The sequence below is a fragment of the Pantherophis guttatus genome, chromosome 8 (genome assembly GCF_059756535.1).
Source record: "Pantherophis guttatus breed Tessera chromosome 8, ASM5975653v1, whole genome shotgun sequence".
Classification (NCBI taxonomy): Eukaryota; Metazoa; Chordata; class Lepidosauria; order Squamata; family Colubridae; genus Pantherophis; species Pantherophis guttatus.
This window is the reverse complement of record NC_142070.1, coordinates 7,731,919-7,753,111: the sequence shown is the minus strand read 5'-3', so window position 1 is coordinate 7,753,111 and position 21,193 is coordinate 7,731,919. Positions and strand designations below refer to the sequence as shown.

General features: G+C 42.6%; 1 protein-coding gene across 18 annotated transcripts in view; it reads left to right on the top strand.

Annotated features, from left to right (window-relative positions):
- Positions 1–3,961: 3,961 nt before the first annotated feature.
- Positions 3,962–21,193, top strand: part of RUFY3 (RUN and FYVE domain containing 3) — a 76,327-nt gene continuing 59,095 nt past the window's right edge. For 8 of the 18 annotated variants that reach the window (XR_009621242.2, XR_015729236.1, XM_087875234.1 and 5 more), the window contains exon 1: positions 4,107–4,469. Coding sequence is in view for 16 of the 18 variants with exons in the window: in XM_087875234.1 (XP_087731360.1) it covers positions 4,196–4,469 (274 nt within the window). In the remaining 2 variants the exon portion in view is untranslated. Of the gene's footprint in view, positions 4,470–19,334; positions 20,122–21,193 lie in introns of those variants that run through there. The other 10 variants (XM_087875232.1, XM_087875235.1, XM_060687031.2 and 7 more) reach the window with 7 other exon arrangements.

Genomic DNA, 21,193 nt, shown 5'->3' with positions numbered 1-21,193 from the left:
GTTCTGTGGGCGTGGCTTATTTTGTGGGTGTGGCTTGATGGTCATGTGATAATTCTTTAGGATTTAGCAGAGGTTCTGGTCTACCAGGCTTTTAACTGCTTGCAGAGCTGTACTGATCTACCTATTTGTTTTTGGAGGCACCGGTCTAGCACCAAACTGTCTTTTAACACTGATCAGCTGTAGGGTGGCCCTTTGAAGCCCAGCGGCAAGAGTTTAAACAATTTTTTTTCTTCTAGCCAATCAGCTGGGACTCGGGAGGCAGCAATAGATTGGGGGTGGGGCCAAATAAAAGGTAATAACGTGGGGGGGGGCAGGAGGGCCCAGCTCCCAAACAAAGAGAACCAGTTTGGTGATGTCATATCGTCACCGCTACCGGCTCGGTGGAACCGGGCAGAACCCACCACTGCCTTTTCTTCAATCATGGTTCATTTGGTTCCTTCCTTTGACCATTGATATTATTTCTGGAATAGAATGTGGCAGGACATAGCAGTGGAGCGGGGAGGTAAATGACAATATAACAGGCATTTGTGGGCAGAGTGTTGTCTCCTTGGTTTACCACTGGATACAACTACAGGTAGTTCTCGACTTACAACAGTTTGTTTAGTAACCGTTCAAAGTTACCACACTGAAAAAAATGACCTAAGACCTTTTTTTCAGAGTTACAACCTTTGCAGCTATCCCCATGATCACGTGATCAAAATTCAGATGCTCGGCAACTGGTTCATATTTATGACCGTTGCTGTGTCTTAAGGTCACATGATCCCCTTTTGCGACCTGACAAGCAACGTCAGTGGAGAAGCCAGATTCACTTAACAACCAAGTTGCTAACTTTTATCAACTGCAGTGATTCCCTCAAACTGAGTCAAGAAAGGTAAAATGGGGCAAAACTCCCTTAACCAATGTCTCACTTAACGACAGGAAATTTGGGCTTAATTGTGGTCGTAAGGCAAGTACTATCCATACTGGCCTTGTCAATTCAGGACAACTTTCCAAGTTTTTTCATGCTATTGTAACCTTCCATAAAAGTCAAGTTTTCATGGAGTCAAGCTTCACTGTTGGTTACTTCTGATATATATATATATATCCATGTATTTTTCTTGGCCACAGTACAAAAGCAGCTTGCTGATGCCTTCTGTGGGACTTCATAACTACTTTTCAGTCTGATCCTCTGGTTTGATATTGGCTGGTAGTTTCCTAATCCAAGTACTAGTTAAGTACCCCTCTGCTTAGATTTTAACCTAAAAAGTTTAGTCAGATGCTGCCACCTACTGAGAAAACTGTATTGCTACATCACATCTAGTCTTCCCCAAGTCATTTTCAGATGTTAATTTAAACCAATTCCCCGAACCTTCCAGCCAGGATCTGAAGAGTATCAAACCTAAACCAGCATAATAGAAGGTAAAAAATTGAGGGAGATTGGTTTGGTTGTTATTTTTAGAATATGTTCTTCGTTAAATGGTACCTGTCGAGTTCCATTTGCCGTACAATAGCAAAGTTACTGAAGAATTTGCCAAACTGGTTATTAAGTTGTGGATTCTTATTAGTTTTAACAAAACGGCTCAAAATTGACAAAAAAAAAAAAAAAATTAGAAAGCACAGACTCCAGAAACTCCTAAAAATTCAAAGTTCTGCAAAATTGTACATTACTTTCTCAAATTTTGAAAGGAATTTGGCAATCATCAAATCCAATTCCATTTTGTGCAATTACAGCATCGCTAATAGTTGTCCTGGTTTTGTTTAAAACCCTCCTGCAAGCTAGAACCTACCATCTTATCATCTGTTCCAATTTCTGAAACTTATTTTTTCTTCTTGGTGCTATTTAATCCATGGAATTAAGAGCATATCGGACATTGGAATATGTCCTGCCATATTGTTAGATAAATATCATTGGACAGAGGTTGGAAAAAATAAAATTTACAATGTGTTATTTACAGAAAAGATCCAGGTGATTTTAAAAAAACGAGCCAAGTAATATTGGTATGTAATGGGGAAAGGCAATTACACAGGCTTAAGGATATTGATTTATCTGCCATGATTTCAGAAACAAGTTTTTTCAGGGGAGTAGAGTGGCATAAAACTTTAAACAGTAAATGAAAAGTGAATTTAAGTCCAATAGAATACAAATCTCATTACTTTTTGTAATGACATTAATGGAAATGTAATTGTAAATTCTGACCTGAGAACACAGTGCATGCTTTACTACTCATTAACTACCGGTAACTACTATGAATCTTTACAAATTTACTATGCATTGAATTGAATATTATTTTCATCTATGGAGTAATATTGTTTGCTCAGAATTAAGTATTTCAGAGTTGTTAAAAGCTACGTAAACAGTACTGAATACCTGCACAAGGTTATTTGGAAAGATTGCAGTATGTTAATCCTGTTGAGAAAGGTTGCATAAACTAATTAATTTTCCGGTTTGTGTTCATTATTTGTCATATTTATATTATTGTCCTTGTTTATATTGTTAATTTATTTGTTGCTTCTCTCGCCATAGAGTTGTGGCAGCCCATCTTACAAAGGTACCAGGTGAAGTACAACAATAAAGCCATAAACATAGAAAAACAATAATTAAAAATTAGGCATGAAAACTAGCCAAAAGGCTTTGGGCCAGTTGCTCTGAGCCCCTAGGAAGGAAGCAATGGCAAATCACTTCTGAAAATGATGCCATTTGATAAAATCTGTTGGATGGAAAAGGCTGCTTCGGATCTGAAATCCTTTTAAGACCCTGCAATTAATGTTTTTTTTTTAAATGTGCAATGTGGAATAGCATAGGCCAACTGAGTAACACCACAATGCTGTTAACTGCTTTACTGATATATTTTTTTAAAAAAAACTCCTTAAAATCTGAAAAAACCCTATCACCACACAAACTATAAGGTGAAGAAGAAAAAAATGAAATGGAAAATTAATCAAAACCATCCCAAAACCTAAATAAGAATTGTAGCAAAGAAATCCTCCAAGGAAATGAGAAAGAAAATGTCACAATGCTACCACCACCTCTGAAAAAAACCTTATTTAGCCACCCAAACTACAGAGCAAAGAGGAAAATAATTTAAAAAGGAACATTAATCCAAACCCAAATAAGAATTATAGCAAAGAGGAGAAAGAAATCCTTCAAGGAAATGAAAATAATAATGATGATGATGATGGCAAAATTACCACCACATCTGAGAAAAACGTTATTTCTCCACGCATTTCTAGGGTGAAGAGAAAAAAAAAATCAAAATGGAAAATGAACTGAAACTACCCCAAAAACCCAAATAGGAATTACAGGCAGTCCTTGACTTACGACCACAATTGAGCCCAGAATTTATATTACTAAGTGAGAAATTTATTAAGCAAGTTTTGTCCCATTTTATAACTCTTGTCGCCACTTTCGTTCGTTAAGCGAATCCCTGCCGTTACTACTACTAACTACTAAATTACTAACACGGTTGTTAAGTGAAGCTGGCTTCCCCACTGACTTTGCTTGTCAGAAGGGTCCCAAAAGGAGATCCCATAACCCGCCATGGTCATAAATATGAGTCCGTTGCCAACTGTCTTAAATTTTGATCAGGTGACCACGGGGATGCTGCAACGGTAGGTAGGGTCATAACTTATAAGTCACTTTTTTTCAGTGCCATTGTCACTTGGGACGGTCACTAAACGAACTGTTGCAAGTCGAGGACTACCTGTACAGCAAAAGAGAAAGCCATCTCCCAAGAAATTATAGAAAGAAAATGTGAGGGGGGGGGAAAAAATCCCACTAGCACCTGCCAAAAAAATGGAAACTAATCCACGGTGGGGGCAAAAAAAAACCCCCCAAACCCCCCCCAACATCCTCGCCGGACCAGCAAAGGAGCCGATCCCCCCTCCCCCCCCCGTCCCCAGGGATCTACTCAGATCCTGCCAGGCGATCCCGCCTCTTCGGGCTGCGCTCTGCCCCGGGAGCCGCGCCGTGCGCTCCGGGGAGGAGCCGGGACGCGCGCCGAGGAGGCCGGCCGAAGTCGAGGCCGGCGGGGTTGGGGCGGAGCTCGGAGCGAGGGGCCGGGTCAAGGCGAGGCTTTCCCCCCGCTTCTCTCCCCAGGCCGGCTGGGCCCGAGCTGGGTTTGATCCGCGGAGAGGAAGAGGCGACGGGGCGAAGTTGCCTGCTTGGCTCGCCCGTGCGCGCTTGGAGAGGCCGAGGGGTACCCCGCGCTTGGCCGGCATGGAGAGCTCCGGCGGCCGCAGCGCCCAACGCCGAGAAGCCGGCGGGGAAGCGGACGGGGAAGAAGAGGAGGAGGAGGAGGCTCCGCCGCCGGACTCTCCCCCTTTTTTCCTCCTTTACCCCGGCCGGGGAGGAGGCGCCGCCACCGCCGCGCCCGGAGCGCAGCCCCAGAGCGCTTGGCGCGCCGCGCCGCCGGGCCCTTGTGGCGCCCCTTTGCCTGTTCTCCTCAGCTACATCGGGCCGGAGCCTGCCCAACCGCGAACCGGCGGCGCTCGTGAGTAGCGTCCGTCCCCCCCTACTTAACCCGCCGCTCCCCAAAGGGTGGGATCTGGGCTCCCATTATCCCCAGCACGGGGTGGATGTCTGGGTAGAGAGTCTCTGCTGTCAAAGGGTTGATGCCTCTTTCTCGTTGGCACACCCTGCTCTCTGCACACACACATACACACACCCCAAATCCTTCAAGGGAAGATTCCCTTCCTACTTCTTCCTCAGTGTGTGTTTGTGTGTCTTTGTGTGTGTGTTCTCACCCCTTTTTGGGGGAGTCTTCTCCAAAACCTGGGTGTCACCGGTTACTCTCCATCCCCACTCACTCTCCCTCTGTGTGTGTGTGTGTGTGTGTGTGTGTGTGTGTGTGTGTGTGTGCACCCCTTTTTTTGGGGGGGTCTTCTCCAAAACCTGAGTTTGAATGGCTACCCTCCATCCCCACTCACCCTTCCTGTGTGTATATATGTGTGTGTGTAACTGTGTATTCCCTTTGACACAACTGTGTGTGTCAATCCCTTTTTTAGGGTCTTCTCCAAAACCTTGGGGTGAAATGGCTGACCTTCCTCCTCACCCACTATTCCTCTCTGTGTGTATATGTGTTTTTTTTTTTAATTTGATTTATATGCCACCCTTCTCCCGAGACTCAGGGCGGCTTACAATGCGTTAAGCAATAGCCTTCATCCTTTTGTATATTTATACAAAGTCAGCTTATTGCCCCCACAAACCGGGTCCTCAATTTACCTACCTTAGAAAGGATGGAAGGCTGAGTCAACCTTGAGCCTGGGGAGATTCGATCTTACTTTAATTGCAGACAGCTGGTGTTAAATTACAGTGCTTAGTCTGTTGAGTGCTTAGTCTGGCTCCTTTTTTGGGGGGGGGGTCTTGTCCAAAGCCTGCTTTGTATGTGTGACTTTGGGTGTATGTGTATGCGCACGCGTGTGCACCCTTTTTGGGGGGTCTTGTCCAAAGCCTGGGTGTGAATGGCTACCTTCCCTCCTCACTCACCGTCTTATTTATTGTTTATTTATTGGTTCGATTTATATGCCGCCCTTCTCCGGAGACTCCGGGCGGCTTACAATGCGTTAAGCAATAGCCTTCATACTTTTGTATATACCTGCTTAGTAGGGCTTTCGGGCCCCCCCAAGCGGTGTTCTTTTTTATACAAAGTCAGCTAATTGCCCCCACAATCCGGGTCCTCATTTTACCTACCTCGAAAGGATGGAAGGCTGAGTCAACCTTGAGCCTGGCGAGATGTCTTGCTGCATATGTGTGACTTTGTGTGTGTGCATGTGGGTATGCTTGTGCACCAGTGGTGGGATTCAAATAATTTAACAACCGGTTCTCTGCCCTAATGATTTCTTCCAACAACCAGTTCACCAAACTGCTCAGAAGGTTAGCAACCGGTTCTCCCGAAGTGGTGCGAACTGGCTGAATCCCACCACTGGTGCACACCCTTTTTGGGGAGTCTTCTCCAAAGCCTGGGTGTGAATGGCTGTCCTTCCTTCCTCCCTGCCCACCATCCCTCTCTCTCTCTCTGTGTATATATGTGCGTCACTCTTTATGTGTGTGTGTCTGTTTGTGTTCAACCCTCTTTTTGGGGTCTTCTCCAAAGCTTGGGTGTGAATGGCTGTGTCCTTCCTCCTCACTCCCCCTCCCCTTCCAGGCCTTCAAGCCATTTGTCACCTAATTTGCAGTGTCAGCGCCTGAGGTTTTCTTTATTCAATGGGTTAAAAGGAAGCTCTCTCAAAGGAAGCTGCTTTAGATGAAGGTGGATGCCAGCTTTTTAAAAAATCCCCCAGCAAAGTGATTATCAGAGAGAAACCTTGGCAGGTTTAATAGAATAAGGGAATAATGGAATTGGAAGGGACCTTGGAGGTCTTCTAGTCCATCCCCCAGTTCAAGCAAGACCCCCTATATACCAGTTCAGACAAATGGTGGTTGAATCTCTTCTTCAAAACTTCCAGTGTTGGAGCATTCACAACTTCTGGAGGCAGGTTGTTCCACTGAGGAATTGCTCTCGCTGTCAGGAAGTTTCTCTTTAGTTCTAGATTGCTTCTCTCCTTGATTAGTTTCCATCCATTGCTTCTCATCCTGCCTTCAGGTGCTCTGGAGAATCGGTTGACACCCCCCCCCCTCTTCTGTCTGGCAGCTCCTTAGATATTGGAACACTTATTTGGAAATTGTCCTTCAAAGAAAGTGTCTGAGTTACAACTCTGAGTCTCCGTTGTCGTCGTCGTTGTTTTCCTTTTTTTCTTTGCGCCAGTTTCCTTCAATATTTTGGGAGAAAAAGTGGCTGATTTTGGAGAAAAATAGCAATCCAGAACGACTTCTGATGATAGTGGCAGATGCCTTGGCTCACTGTGTTGTCATTAGGAAGACTAAAGATAGATCCAAGGAGAAGTATAAAATAAATATCAGCCCTTTCCTTAAATAGAAATGATGATCGTACTGGCTAGTTAACTTTGTGGAGAAGTCTATACTGCTAGGAAAGGTGGAAGGAAAAAGAAGAGGTTAATGAGAAGAAGGACTGGGAGTGACATCATAGCAGTCTTCCAATATTTGAGGGGCTGCCCCATATAAGAGGTCAACGTATTCTCCAAAGCACTTGAAAGCAGGACAATTAATCAAGGAGAGAAGCAACCTAGAAATAAGGAGTAATTTCCTGACAGTTTCTTTTTTTTAAATTTTGATTTATATGCCACCCTTCTCCAGAGACTCAGGGCGGCTTACAATGCGTTAAGCAATACTTTTGTATATTTATACAAAGTCAGCTTATTGCCCCCACAAACTGGGTCCTCAATTTACCTACCTTCGAAAGGATGGAAGGCTGAGTCAACCTTGAGCCTGGGGAGATTCGAACTTGCAGTAATTGCAGGCAGCTGAATGTTAATAACAGGCTATTAGTCTGCTGCGCCACCAGGCTCACCAGTTAAAACAATCAGTGGAACAACTTGCCTCCAGAAGTTGTGAATGCTCCAACACTGGAAGTTTTAAAGAAGAGATTGGACAGCCATTTGTCTGAACTGGTGTAGGGTTTCCTGCTTAAGCAGGGGGTTGGACTAGAAGACCTCCAAGGGCCCTTTTAGCCCGATGACTCTATATGGTGGCTAAGGGTTGACATTGAGATGGTGGAATATAACAGCACCTAGAATACTTTGAAAACATCCACTTTAAACCGAACGTTGGGGAAAAAAAAATAGTTTCTCTTTTTGGAATGTAGAAGAAACTTAAAATGTGAATTTGTCTGTGGAATCAAAGTTTCATTTTCTTTATCGATTGGAAAATTCCTCTTTAAGGGGTAAATCAGGCCTTAAAGAAAGAATAGGTAGTCCTTGACTTAGGACTACAGTTGAGCCCAAAATTTCCATTGCTAAGCAAGACAGTTGTTAAGATGCTCCCCGTTTTATGACCTTTTTTTTTTTTGCTACAGTTGTTAAGCGAAACATGCTGTCATTAAGTGAATCTGGCTTCCTCCCACTGATTTTGCTTGTCAGGAAGCCAACTGGGAAGGTTACAAATGGCCATCACCTGACCCCAGGACAGTGAAACTGGCATAAGTACATGCCAGTTGCTAACTGCTGGAAATTTGATCATGTGACCATACGGCAGTGTTTTTCAACCTTGGAAGCTTGAAGATGGGTGGACTTCAACTCCCAGAATCCCCCAGCCAGCACTGCTGGCTGGGGGATTCTGGGAGTTGAAGTCCACCCATCTTCAAGCTTCCAAGGTTGAAAAACACTGCCATAGGGGAAGGTAGCAGAAGTCGTAAGTGTGAAAACTGGCCATAAGTCACTTTTTTCAGTGCCGTTGTAAATGAGTCCCTAAATGAACGGTCGTAACTGGAGGACGACCTGTAATGACAAACCAGTTCTGTACTACATACCCAAGGAATCAATATGGAAATGTTTGTAAAGTAACTCGGATAGATTCAAAGTGAGTCTTTGCTTAAGAGGAGAATTGACTCTGAAAAAAAAAAAGATTTTCTATGTTTCTGTAATGCTAATTACCTTTTTCAATTGGTAGAAGGGCATAGGAGTGTGCCAGGGGTGTGATAGAAGCAGAATTTCGCTGTTTTTAATATTAGTAACTGATGGTATTCAGTGTGCAGCAATATGTTTATAATCTGATCAGGTGTAACTTGTACTGCTTATGATGCATTTAGGACTTTTCAGTACAAAAAAAATAGTTGTTGTTTTTTTTTTTGTCCCTTAACAGACTTACGGTACTATCAGTCCCCATAAAACTGATTTTTAATTCGGGGGGGATCATTATATAAATCAGTTGGGTTTTTTTTCCTTCTTCTTCTATTCAGTCATGTCCAATTCTTGGACATTGCCTGGACACGCTTGTGCAGTTTTCTTGGCAAGGTTTCTCCAAAATATTTTTCGTTGCTTTCTTCCTATGGTTGAGAGAAAGTGACTAGCGCCTAGCCCAAGGTCACTCAAATGGCATTGGGCCTAATGGAGGACTAGAACTCACAGTCACCTGGTCTCTAGTCTAATGCCTTCACCACTACACCAAATAACTCTCAGTATATTCAATTGAGGGAATCTAATATACAAAATGTTCCTAGATTGTGCTGTTTTTAGGGGGGGGGGGGAAGTTATAGATATCATGTAGATTAATTTTCCCCCCCTTTTTTGGATATAGGTAATCCTTGAATTACTACCACAGTTGAGCCCAGAATTTCTGTTGCTGAGCAAGACAGTTGTTAAGCGAGTTTTGTCCTATTTTACAACTTTTCTTGTCACGGTTGTTAAGTGGATCACTGCAGTTGTTAAGTTAGTAACAACGGTTTGTTAAGTGAGTCTGGCTTCCTCATGGACTTTGCTTGTCAGAAGGTCGCAAAAGTGGATCCCATGACTTGCAGCCGTCATAAATATGAGACATTTGCCAAGCACCCGGGGACGCTTCAATGGTGCAAAAGTGTGAAAATCGGTCATATCACTTTCAGCGCTGTTGTAACTTCGAATGGTCACTAAATGAATGGTTGTAAGTTGAGGACTACCTGTTAGTAGGATTTTTTTTTTTTTTTTTACTTTTCCTTCTGTTAGCTTTTGTGCGTTCTTTTGTCTTAAATAACCAGCGTCGGCAAAAGAAAGCAGGCAGGCTAAAGAATTTTAAGACATTTATTATAAATGTATTTGTATACGTTTTATTTATACATTTATACAAATTATAAATATAATTATAAGAGGAAGAATAGCAAGAATTAAGAAAATTTTTGTTGCTTTCTAAACATACACTTCCAGATTTAGGTGGTTTCTTCATATTGGGTTCTGTTTGTAGCCAGTGTAAATATTACAAAGTGAATAAAACGTTGCCGCCCCCCCCCCCCCAAAATCGAACCACTAAAAACAACTTGCTTAAAGTAATAAAAAAACTTTCCGGGGATATAATATTTAAAGGTCTGACATGTCATGTTACTTTTAGGGGTTGAGAGCTCCTAGAGAACAGATTGATATGGAAGAACATGTACTTAGTGGTTGATTGATTTTGTGCCATTATCCAGGTGGTGCTGAATCTTACATAGATAGATTTTACCTGGGTGGGCTTTAAAAGAATTTAAACAGCAGGATTATCAAGAGACCGGGCTAGAAAGCAGGAGACCATGAGTTCAGGTCCCACGTTAGCCATGAAAATCAGCTGGGTGACTTGGGACAATCACCAGGAGACAGTGAATTCTAGTTTCACCTTAGGCACCAAAGCTGATTGGGTGGCTTTGGGCCAATCACCAGACAGTGATTTCTAGTCCACCCTTAATGCATGAAAGCCAGCTGGGTGACTTTGGGCCAGTCACCAGGAGACTGTGAGTTCTAGTTCCACTTTAGCCATGAAAGCCAGCTGGGTGACTTCGGGCCAGTCGCCAACATACTGTGAGTTCAAGTGGTACCTTTAGCCATGAACTTCACATGGCTGACTTTGAACCAATCACCAAGAGCCAGTGATTTCTAGTCCCGCCTCAGGCATGAAAGTCAGCTGGTTGACTTTGGGCCAATCACCAGGAGACGGTGAGTTCTAGTCCTGCCTTAAGCACGAAATCCAGCTGGGTGACTTTAGGTCGGTCAGCCCAGCCTACCTCACAAGGTTGTTGTTGTGGGGAAAATAAGAGGAGGAAGGTGTGGGGTTGGGTATGTTCTTTGCCTTGGGTTGTTTGCAAAAATAATAAAGACGGGATATAAATAAATAATAAATGAGTGGTGCGGTGGCCTAGAGGTGGACCTCTCGCCTCCCAGTCAGGAGGCTGTGAGTTCGATCCTAGGTAGAGGTAGATTATTATTATTTATTTAATTTGTATACCGTCCTTCTCCAACAGGACTCAGATATTTCTCTCTCTGGGCACAATGAGAATATATCTGCTGAACAAAACTCCTCATTGGTGACAGGAAGGGCATCTGGCCAGTAAACAGACAGCTCCATTCAGTTGCCCAGCTTTCACCCCGTAAGTGGGGGTCATTAAAAGATGATGATAATAAATAAATAATAAATAAAAGTAATAAAAAAATGAATCAGTTATCAGTTGATTACGGCTATGTTTGCCTGTGATACTTGTAGAGACAAACAGATGCACAGTAGAATCTAACTGGCAGTTGAAATACAAGTTTTACCAGTCGGATATCATGTTGCTCATACGCTTGAAGAGTGAATGAAGCAGCAGGCTAATTTGGACCAACTGTTGGTGAATCAGACATTTATTTTTGTGAAACAGTTTGAGAAACTGAAGGGGAGAGCATATGTGTTCTATCTGAAGTCAAGGAAGGCGCCAAAACAAGAATGAAAACTTGGAAGATCTTAACTGCGCTTCTCTTTCGACATTATCTCCGTTTTGCCACATTGATCCTCCACTATTGTCTAGTATGAAATTGGTAGTTAATTTTATTAATGGGAAACCATTAAAGTAGCATACAATGGGTAGCAGGTGGGTGGTAGGTTATTAAAAAGAGCCTTGGTGGTGCAGCAGACTAAAGCGCTGTTAAGTAGCACCAGCTGCCTGCAATTATTGCAAGTTTGAATCTCACCAGGCTCAAGGTTGACTCAGCCTTCCATCCTTTCGAGGTAGGTAAAATGAGGACCCGGATTGTGGGGGCAATAAGCTGACTTTGTATTTAAAAAAAAGAACACCGCTTAGGGGGGGCCGAAAGCCCTACTAAGCAGGTATATACAAAAGTATGAAGGCTATTGCTTAACGCATTGTAAGCCGCCCTGAGTCTCCGGAGAAGGGCGGCATATAAATCGAACCAATAAATAAATAAATAAATAAATTTCAGGGGGCTGACTTTGATCATGTCAAAGTCCATGACTACCATCCATCTAGTGTTTACCGATTTTTTTTTAAACCTTACCCAATCCAAGAGCAATTTGTGTCAATAATTTTAATAATGACGAGGAGCCGATGCAAAATGGAAGGATAGCATGGCTTGATTTTCAAGCTCTGTACAAATTCTATATATAAAGCCTAGATTTGCCCAAAGCATTTTGCTTCCTAAACAGTGCATTAAAAGTAGTCAGGTAGGTTTAAAGTGTTTTGACAGTCCATGTCAAAACTAATGCCCATAACGTGCTTTTCTGCTTAGGAATTAATTTTTTTGCTATTTTAAAGTACTAGGAAACATTTTCTTTTCAGGGCTTAGCAGCTCTAAATCAGGAAACATGAAGCTCTTCACGGCTGGGCTGTTTGAGAGCCGGGATGAATCAAAGATGCAAAATAGGTGGGACAAGATCTTCTCTTTCATGTGTGCAGGTTGGTGGGTTTGGGGTGTAATGGAAAGCAAAGCTTTTCCTTGGCGAAAGATAGGAGACAGATGTTTAAGAGGAAAAGAAAAGAGCGGAACATTAAAGAACAACTGAAGAAGAGAGAGAGTCCCGAGATGGAAGAAAGTGTGAGAAAGAAACTCAAAATAACCCCACCTTGATTTTGTTGAGTATAACAGTTGGAAGGAATCTTGGGAGGTCTTCTTGCCCAACCCACTGCTCAAGCAGGAATCCCTACACCATTCCAGATAGATAGATAGAACAGCAGGGTCTTGAGGGCACAGCGAAATACATGGAGGTCGGAGATCTTGCGCATTTCTGGGGGCAGTTCATTCCACAGGGCTGGGGCTCCCACAGAGAAGGCCCTCCCCCGGGTGTCGCCAGCCAACATAACTTGGCCGATGGCACCCTGAGGAGACCTCTCTGTGGGAGCGGACTGGCCAGTGGGAGGCTGTTTGTGGCAGAAGTCGGTCTCGAAGGTACCCGGGTCCAATGCCATGGAGCGCTTTAAAGGTGGTGACCAACACCTTGAATCGCACCCGGAAGACCACTGGGAGCCAGTGCAGCTCGCGCAGGAGGGGTGGCTGTCCCATCTTGGTTATCCCATGTTGGATAACCATTTGTCTGAAGTGGTGTAGGCTTTCCTGCCTGGGCAGGGGGTTGGACTAGAAGACCTCCAAGGTCCCTTCCAACTCTGTTATTCTATTCTATTCTATTCTATTCTATTCTATTCTATTCTATTCTATTCTATTCTATTCTATTCTATTCTATTCCATTCCATATTTTCTATTCTATTCTATTCTATTCTATTCTATTCTATTCCATCTCTTCTTGAAAACCTCCAATTATGGAGCACCTACAACTTCTGGAGGCAAGTCATTCCACTGATTAATTGTTCTCACTGTCAGGAAATTTCTCCTTAGTTCTTGGTTGCTTCTCTCCTTGATAAGTTTCCACCCGTTGCTTCTTGTCCTGCCTTCAGGTGCTTTGGAGAAGAGCTTGACTCCCTCTTCTTTGTGGCAGCCCCTGAGATATTGGAACACTGCTATCATGTCTCCCCTAGTCCTTCTTTTCATTAAAATACCCAGTTCCTGCAGCCGTTCTTCGTATGTTTTAGCCTCCAGTCCCCTAATCATCTTTGTTGCTCTTCTCTGCACTTTTTCTAGAGTCTCAGCACCTTTTTTTATATTGTGGTGGCCAAAACTGGATGCAGTATTCCAAGTGTGGCCTTACCAAGGCATTATAAAGTGGTATTAACACTTCATGTGATCTTGCTTCTATCCTTCTATTAATGCAGCCTAGAACTGCATTGGCTTTTTTGGCAGCTGCCGCACATGGCTGGCTCATATTTATGTGATTAAAGAGAAAATTGTTCGGGAATCAATATGTCAATGGAGGAAGATGGATTTACTTAATGAACATTTGATTCATTCAATGGCAGGGATTTGCTTAACAACCATGGTAAAAAAATGGTCATAAAATCAGGTGTGATTCATTTAACAACCGCCTTGCTCAGCAACAGGAATTCTGGTGGAAGAGGAACTTAACATAAGGGAGTGTGAACTTAGCATTGGCCTGAAATTCCTTAAAACAGCTGCATCTTTTTCTAGAATGTTGTGGGGCTTCCCTGCAGCCATCTTGTGTTGGAAAGAGAGACGGTTGCTTTAATGAGTTACAAACAGATGCTGTATTTGCACTCCCATATATTTGGGAAGCTCCTGTTCTGAATCAGATCTGAAGCATTGCACAGGCTTGATACAGCTATTAAAATGTGTGTGTCAGGATTAATGTTATAGATACACTGTTTGTTGTATACTATTACCAAGAAATTTGGAAATATTTTTGTATAGGAAATGTGTGTTTGGTCAGGATTTAGTTCAGCGGGAATCGAAAAGCAGAGATAGGCGAACATTTCAAATTTGAAATGTTTTTGAACTCAAAATATTTCCTGCTTTACTGGAACAGCAAATAGGGCCCAACTCTGATCCTATTCTAACTATTTTGCAAGGGTTCCTGGTTAAAAGTATTGTGTTTTCAGCTTGAAGCAGCTGTTTCCATGTTGGGACACCTCCAGTAAGATTTTTGTTGTTAGTTGCGAAGTCGTGTCCGACCCATCGCGACCCCATGGACAACTTTCCTCCAGGCCTTCCTGTCCTCCACCATCACCTGGAGTCCATTTAAGCTCACGCCGACTGCTTCAGTGACTCCATCCAGCCACCTCGTCCTCTGCCGTCCCCTTCTTCTTTTTTCCCTCAGTCTTTCCCAGTCAGTTCTATATGTGTTACAGCCTTTAAAACAGATGTAAATAAAAGCAAATTAAACAGAGAATGGAGGGGGGGGAAAAAGAGCCAAAATAGAGAAATATAAATAAGCATATATAGCAATCCGTCTTAAATCTTGTTGTGGATACCCTGGCAAAGGTATCCTTGATGCTAGATAGCAAAAACTTTGCAATATTTTAGACCGTGTATGAAAAATTTTATCAGTAATTCGACAGCATAAAAATTACCTCAAGATCAGGACAGAGGTGGGCTGCTGCGAACCGGTAGTTCCAACCAGCGGCTGGGCCCGCCCCGGCGCTATCCCGTCCTATATAGTCGCCGTGTTTTTGAAGCCGCCCGCACGCTCACATTTTCGGTGGTGGGCAAACCGGTTGTTACACTATGTGACGCCCACTTCTGGATCAGCAGATTGATAGTAGAAGGGGAAGAATGAGATTTTGATGCAATGTTGTATAAAATCTGCAGTGTAAAAGAACATGAGTTACATATTCTTCATCTGATGTGTTACAGGGAGAGATACACTGAGGCAAGGACAATTTGCAGTACAAGCAGGGGTGAAATGCTCCCGGTTCGGACCGGATCGTCCGATCCGGTAGTGATGGCGGCAGGTGGTTCAGAGAAGCGGTAGCAAAAATCCCTCCCCCCCTCCATGCCCAGCTGAGCCGCGCAATCAGCAGAGGTTTTTTTAAAATTATTTTTAAAAGCATTTTTTCTACAACCTCTTCGGCCGAAAAAACGCTTTTAAAAGTAAAAAAAAAAAAAAAAAAGCCTCTGATGATCGTGTGGCTCAGCTGGGATCGTCAAAGGCTTTTAAAAGCATTTTTTCTACAACCTCTTCAGCCAAAGAGGTTGTAGAAAAAAAAAATGCCTTTAAAAGCCTCTGGCAATCCCAGCTGAGTTGCCTGATCGTCAGAGGCTTTTAGAAGCATTTTTTTCTGCAACCTCTTAAGGTTGTAGAAAAAATGCTTTTAAAAGTAAAAAAATAAAAAGTTGGCCATGCCTACCCAGTCACATTACCCCTCACCAAACCACGCCCACAGAACCGGTAGTAACAAATTTTACATTTCACCACTGAGTACAAGTAATCCTCTACTTAACAACAGTTCACTAGCAAGCAGTGAATTTTAGTCCATCCTTAGGCATGAAAGTTGGTGGGTGACTTTGGGCCAATCACCAGGAGTCTGGGAGTTCTAGTCCTGCCTTAGGCATGAAAGCCAGTTGGGTACTTTTGGGCCTATCACTGTCTCTCAGCCCAACCCACCTCACAGAGTCGTCGTCGTGGGGAACATAGGAGGATGAAGGAGTACTATATATGTTCTCTACCTATAATAAAGGCGGGATAATTAAATAAATAAATAAAATAAAATAAAAGAGCCTTGATAGTACAGTGGTCTAAGCACCCTGTTATTAACACAGCTGCCTGCAATTACTGCTGGTTCGAATCTCTCCAAGGCTCAAGGTTGACTCAGCCTTCCATCCTTTCTAAGGTAGGTAAATTGAGGACCCAGTTTGTGGGGGCAATAAGCTGACTTTGTATAAATATACAAAAGTATGAAGGCTATTGCTTAACGCATTGTAAGCCGCCCTGAGTCTCCGGAGAAGGGCAGCATATAAATCAAATTTAAAAAAAAAAAAAAAAAAGCAAATTTAAGCCACTCATTAAACCTGAGTGGCTCTTCTTCCAGTGAGATTGGAAGTGGATTTGAAACAACAATCAGAATGGTTGTTTTGAAGTGGAAGTGTTTTGAATGCAAAATGTTTTGTACATTTTGCTTGTTGTTGTATGTTGTAATGTTGTAAAGGGATGCGGTGGCTCAGTGGCTAAGACACTGAGCTTATCGATCAAAAGGTCAGCAGTTCAGCGGTTCGAATCCCCTAGTGCCGCATGACGGAGTGAGCTCCCGTGACTCGTCCCAGCTTCTGCCAACCTAGCAGTTCGAAAGCACTTAAAAAAATGCAAGTAGAAAAATAGGGACCACCTTTGGTGGGAAGGTAAGAGCGTTCCGTGCGCCTTTGGCGTTGAGTCATGCCGGCCACATGACCACGGAGGCGTCTTCGGACAGCGCTCGCTCTTCGGCTTTGAAACAGAGATGAGCACCGCCCCCTAGAGTCGGAACGACTAGCACATATGTGCGAGGGGAACCTTTACCTTTACTTTTACTAGTAAGTGTAAAATAAGATGTGAGATAGCAAAGATTGGAGATAGCGCTGAAGAAACCAAACTGAAGCCAAATGAAGTAATACTTTTATGAAATAACAAGCAGTTTCCTTAATTAGATAATAAACATAACATCCAGCTTCTACCACCTGTTTCTAATCCTTGAATATCCTTGTGGAAAGAATGCACTGATGTATTTTTCCCACCTGTATTACTGAATCAGAGGTAAAGAGAAGGAAGAATCAAGGAAAGATTATCTACTCTGAACCAAAATCAGAGCATTGATTTATTTCTGATATATAATGATTTTAACATATGCTTCTGTGTTACACCATTTCTGTGAATGTAGTTCCTAGGAAAATTTTTACATCGTAGGAAGCCTCTAGTAAGGAAATTATACTCGCTAGCTCTAATGTGTTTGCAGAAATATGATAGTCACCATTCTCTCACTGAATTACTTGGTTATAATTTTTGTGTTAAGAGTCCTTTGATTGTAAACTGTGGGAACTGAACTTACTACAAAAATAAAGCTGGAACCTTAGCATAATTTTGATTTGTGGGGTCTTAACGGCCTGGAAATTGTCTCCTACTTTATAGAAGGTGTGTGGAATTGGATTTATGAAAGATTACAGGTAGTCCTAATTTCTGTTGCTAACTGAGACAGTTGTTAAGTGAATTTTGCTCCATTTTATGACCTTTCTTGACACGGTTGTTAAGTGAATCTCTGCAGTTGTTAACTTAGCAACGTTGTTATTAAATGAATCTGGCTCCCCCATTGATTTTGCTTGTCAAGAAGGTCGCAAAAGGCGATCACATGACCCCGGGACATTGCAACAGTCATAAATATGAGTCAATTGCCAAGTGTTTGAATTTTGATCATATGACCATGAGGATGCTGCGATGGTCGTAAGTGTGAAAAATGGTCATAAGTCAGTTTTTTCAATGCCGTTGTAGCTTTGGTCACTAAATGAACTGTTGTAAATTGGGAAGTAGCTGCATATTTACTTCAAGCATGTTCTTAATGGCAGATTCAAGCAAGATGTAAGATGACTTTGGAACAGACGTCTTGTTATCCAGATTAGTCATTTATTCTCTGTATGAAGTGTCTTTCGATCATTCCATATCCATCCATTGATAATTTCTTCTACGGTCGTCACATCTCAGTTTTTATGAAAATAATTCCAGATTAAACATAATAAGCAGTAACGAGTGTCTCCAGGAACTGGAAATTGAAGTCTCTTTTTCCGTATTATTCTCTTGGGAGGTATATAAATCTGTTTACAGTAGCTGCAAACTGAGGTAAAATTTTACTACAGACTGAGGTTAAAATTTTACTACAGACTGAGTTTAAAACTTTACTACAGACAGGTTAAAATTTTACTACAGACTGAGGTTAAAATTTTACTACAGAAAGGTAAAATTTTATTACAGATTGAGGTTAAAATTTTACTACAGGCTGAAGTTAAAATTTTACTACAGACAGGTCTGTTCTGTTGTACCTGTGATCTTTTCAGATTAATTGGCATTAGCTACAAAATATGTTGTCACCCTCTTTGCAAACATGCTGTGGTTAGAATCGGTCCATTACTCAGCTTGCAAATAATACGTGTATGCCAAGCACTGGGTATTTAGCAAAATCGCTTCTTGATATTTTTTTTCCCCTGAAAAAAAAATGGTGTTACTTAATGTATGCAACGGATGCATTTAGGGGACGACACTCTCCCCATTCAGGAAATGGACCTCTTTGCAAAAGAATAAACGTGTGCTAAAGTTGTTTTGAAACTGGTAAACATGTGAGGTTGGTCCCAGAGGTGTTTTTTTTTTCAGGAGGCAATTGGACTTTCTTGTTTTTTTCTTTTGAAGACATTTCACTTCTCATCCAAGAAGCTTCTTCAGCTCTGACTGGATGGTGGGGAATGGAAGGATTTATACACCTTGCAGACAGCTGGTCATTTGCATCCTTTTAGAGGGTCGTTGAAGCACCTGGAGCTTTATCTGTGTCCTCAGGGTCACTTGAGTAGTGCAAATGGTTCCTGTAGTCTGCAATTATTCCTCTGGAAATCCATTCCTACTCCCACACCATTCAAAATTGTATAGCTAAAAGTCTGTAGAAATTCTCAGTCATTCAGGTCATGGCTGTCCCAAAGGTGCTTTTTTCAGGAGGCAACTGGACGTTTTTGTTTTGTTTTGTTTTTTGAAGATGTTTCACTTCTCATCCAAGAAGCTTCTTCAGTTCTGACAGGATGGTGAGGAATGGAAGGATTTATATTCCTTGCAGACAGCTGGTCATTGGCATCCTTTTAGAGGGTGGTTGAAGCACTTGGAGGTTTATCTGGTGTCCTCAGGGTCACCTGAGTAGTGCAAATGGTTCCTGTACTCTGCAATTTTTCCCCCTCAGAAATCCATTCCTACTCCCCACACCATTCCAAGGGTCTTCATCCCAAATTGTGTAGCTAAAAGGTTGATGGCAAGCATGTTTCTATCCCTTTGTGCCTGGATGTGGGTTAGACTAGCCCTGGTTAAGCAGAAGGAGAGATGCTGAGGATGGAATCAGCTGACTTCTTTCTCCTGCATCTCTAAAGCATCTCGGGAATTGCTTGCCGTACGGCGAGAGCAAGCTGGTCACATGAGTCTGAATTTTCATTTTAGTTCATTAGTCAGCCATTTTGGTCAACACCCTCTCTAACTGCGCACAATCCAATCCTATTATCTTTTCTGAATCTGGGTTGATCGGAAGGGGGCAAGAGAGAGAGAAAGAGAGAGAGAGAGCAGCTGTCGATCTGAGTGGATCCTGGATACCTCTTCTTCTCTTTGTGGTTATTGTTCTGTTGTTTTGTAATTTTTTTTTTTTTTTAAAGACAAGGGCATTTTTTTGAGATAGCCAAGGGGGCTGGATATATATTTCTTTTCCCTGCACTCCTGATGCAGAGGCCATGCGTGAAGGGGTTATTCAGGAATAATAGCTCCTAGTCACATCGAGCGTGCGTGCACGGCTGTGCGGCTTTGCAGAAGAAAACCGGAGGAAGGAAAACAGCTGAGAAGGGGGTCTCTTTTCCCCCCCTTCCCCTCTGCCTCGCTTTCCTCAAAGTAGTGCATTGTCTGATCTCCAGCGAATCTTTCCCGCGACGGCGGCCAGCTATTGAATTTTTTTTTTCTCTCTCTTCGAGGGGAAGGGTTTTTTTTTTTCCTCCCCCTCTTCTTTTTATGGTTTTGTTTTTATTTTTGCTTTGGTTTTATTTTATTTATTTTTTTTCCCCCAAATCGGCTTTATTGTTGTATCAGCTGAGTCATCATGTCCGCGCTGACGCCTCAAAGCGATACGCCGACTCCCACCACAGACAAGATCACCCAAGCTGCCATGGAAACCATCTATCTGTGCAAATTCCGGGTGTCGATGGATGGAGAATGGCTCTGTTTGAGAGAGCTGGATGACATCTCTCTGACGCCTGACCCCGAACCGAGCCAAGAAGGTACGGTTTGCCGCCCCCCCTCCCCCCAATCTGACAGGCAACCCGGTTGTTGCAATGCAAAGCGGTAGGGTTTGCGATATGTGTGCATTCCCACCCGCCACATGTAACTGTTATATTATACGTGGAATGACTTTATTTCATTTGAATGTGGTCCATGATCTGGACTCTAATTTTTTTTTTTTAAAAAAACAGCCTCTTTGTGGAAAACGGAAAGGGTGGTTAAAAGCGAAGGTCAACAGCCAGGAAAAATGGATTATTCTGTTTTTCTAGGCACCTGCGCTCTTTGCAGCAAGATCTAGCAAAATAACCTGAGGGCTGATCCATCTCTTCTGCACAGGAAGGAAAATTCACCTTTTGACTTCTAAATATGGAATCTCAGCCGCCTAAAACTACTACTACTACTATTATTTTTTAGCAAAAGGGTTTAATTTTTTTTGTAGAGGACAATGGCCAAAAATAATGGGGTTAGGTGCAATATTACATTATTAATTAATGTGATGTAATGGGGTTAGCTGTAATAATGAGGTTAGGGAACTGGAGGCTAAGACAAAAGAACGGTTGCAGGAACTGGGTATGTCTAGTTTAATGAAAAGAAGGACTAGGGGTGACATGATAAGCAGTGTTCCAATATTTTAGGGGCTGCCACAGAGAAGAAGGGGTCAACCTATTCTCCAAAAAACCTAAAGACAGGGCAAAAAGCAGTGGATGGAAACTAATCAAGGAGAGAAGCAACCTAGAACTAAGGAGAAATCTCCTGACTGTTAGAGCCATTAATTAGTGGAACAACTGGCCTCCAGAAGTTGTGGATGCTCCAACACTGGACATTTTAAAGAGATTGGACAACCATTTGTCTGAAATGTTGTAGGGTCTCCTGCCTAAGCAGGGGGTTGGACTAGAAGACCTCCAAGGTCCCTCCCAACTCTTGTTATTCTGTTATTCTGCTGAAGCAGTTGATCTAAAAAAAAAATCTACGCCACTTATGGGTTATGAAAGGAATGATATGGTTTAAAATTTAGATGTCGTAAATAGATAACGTGTCATTTGGGACTTCAAGAGAGACTTCATGTCGGTC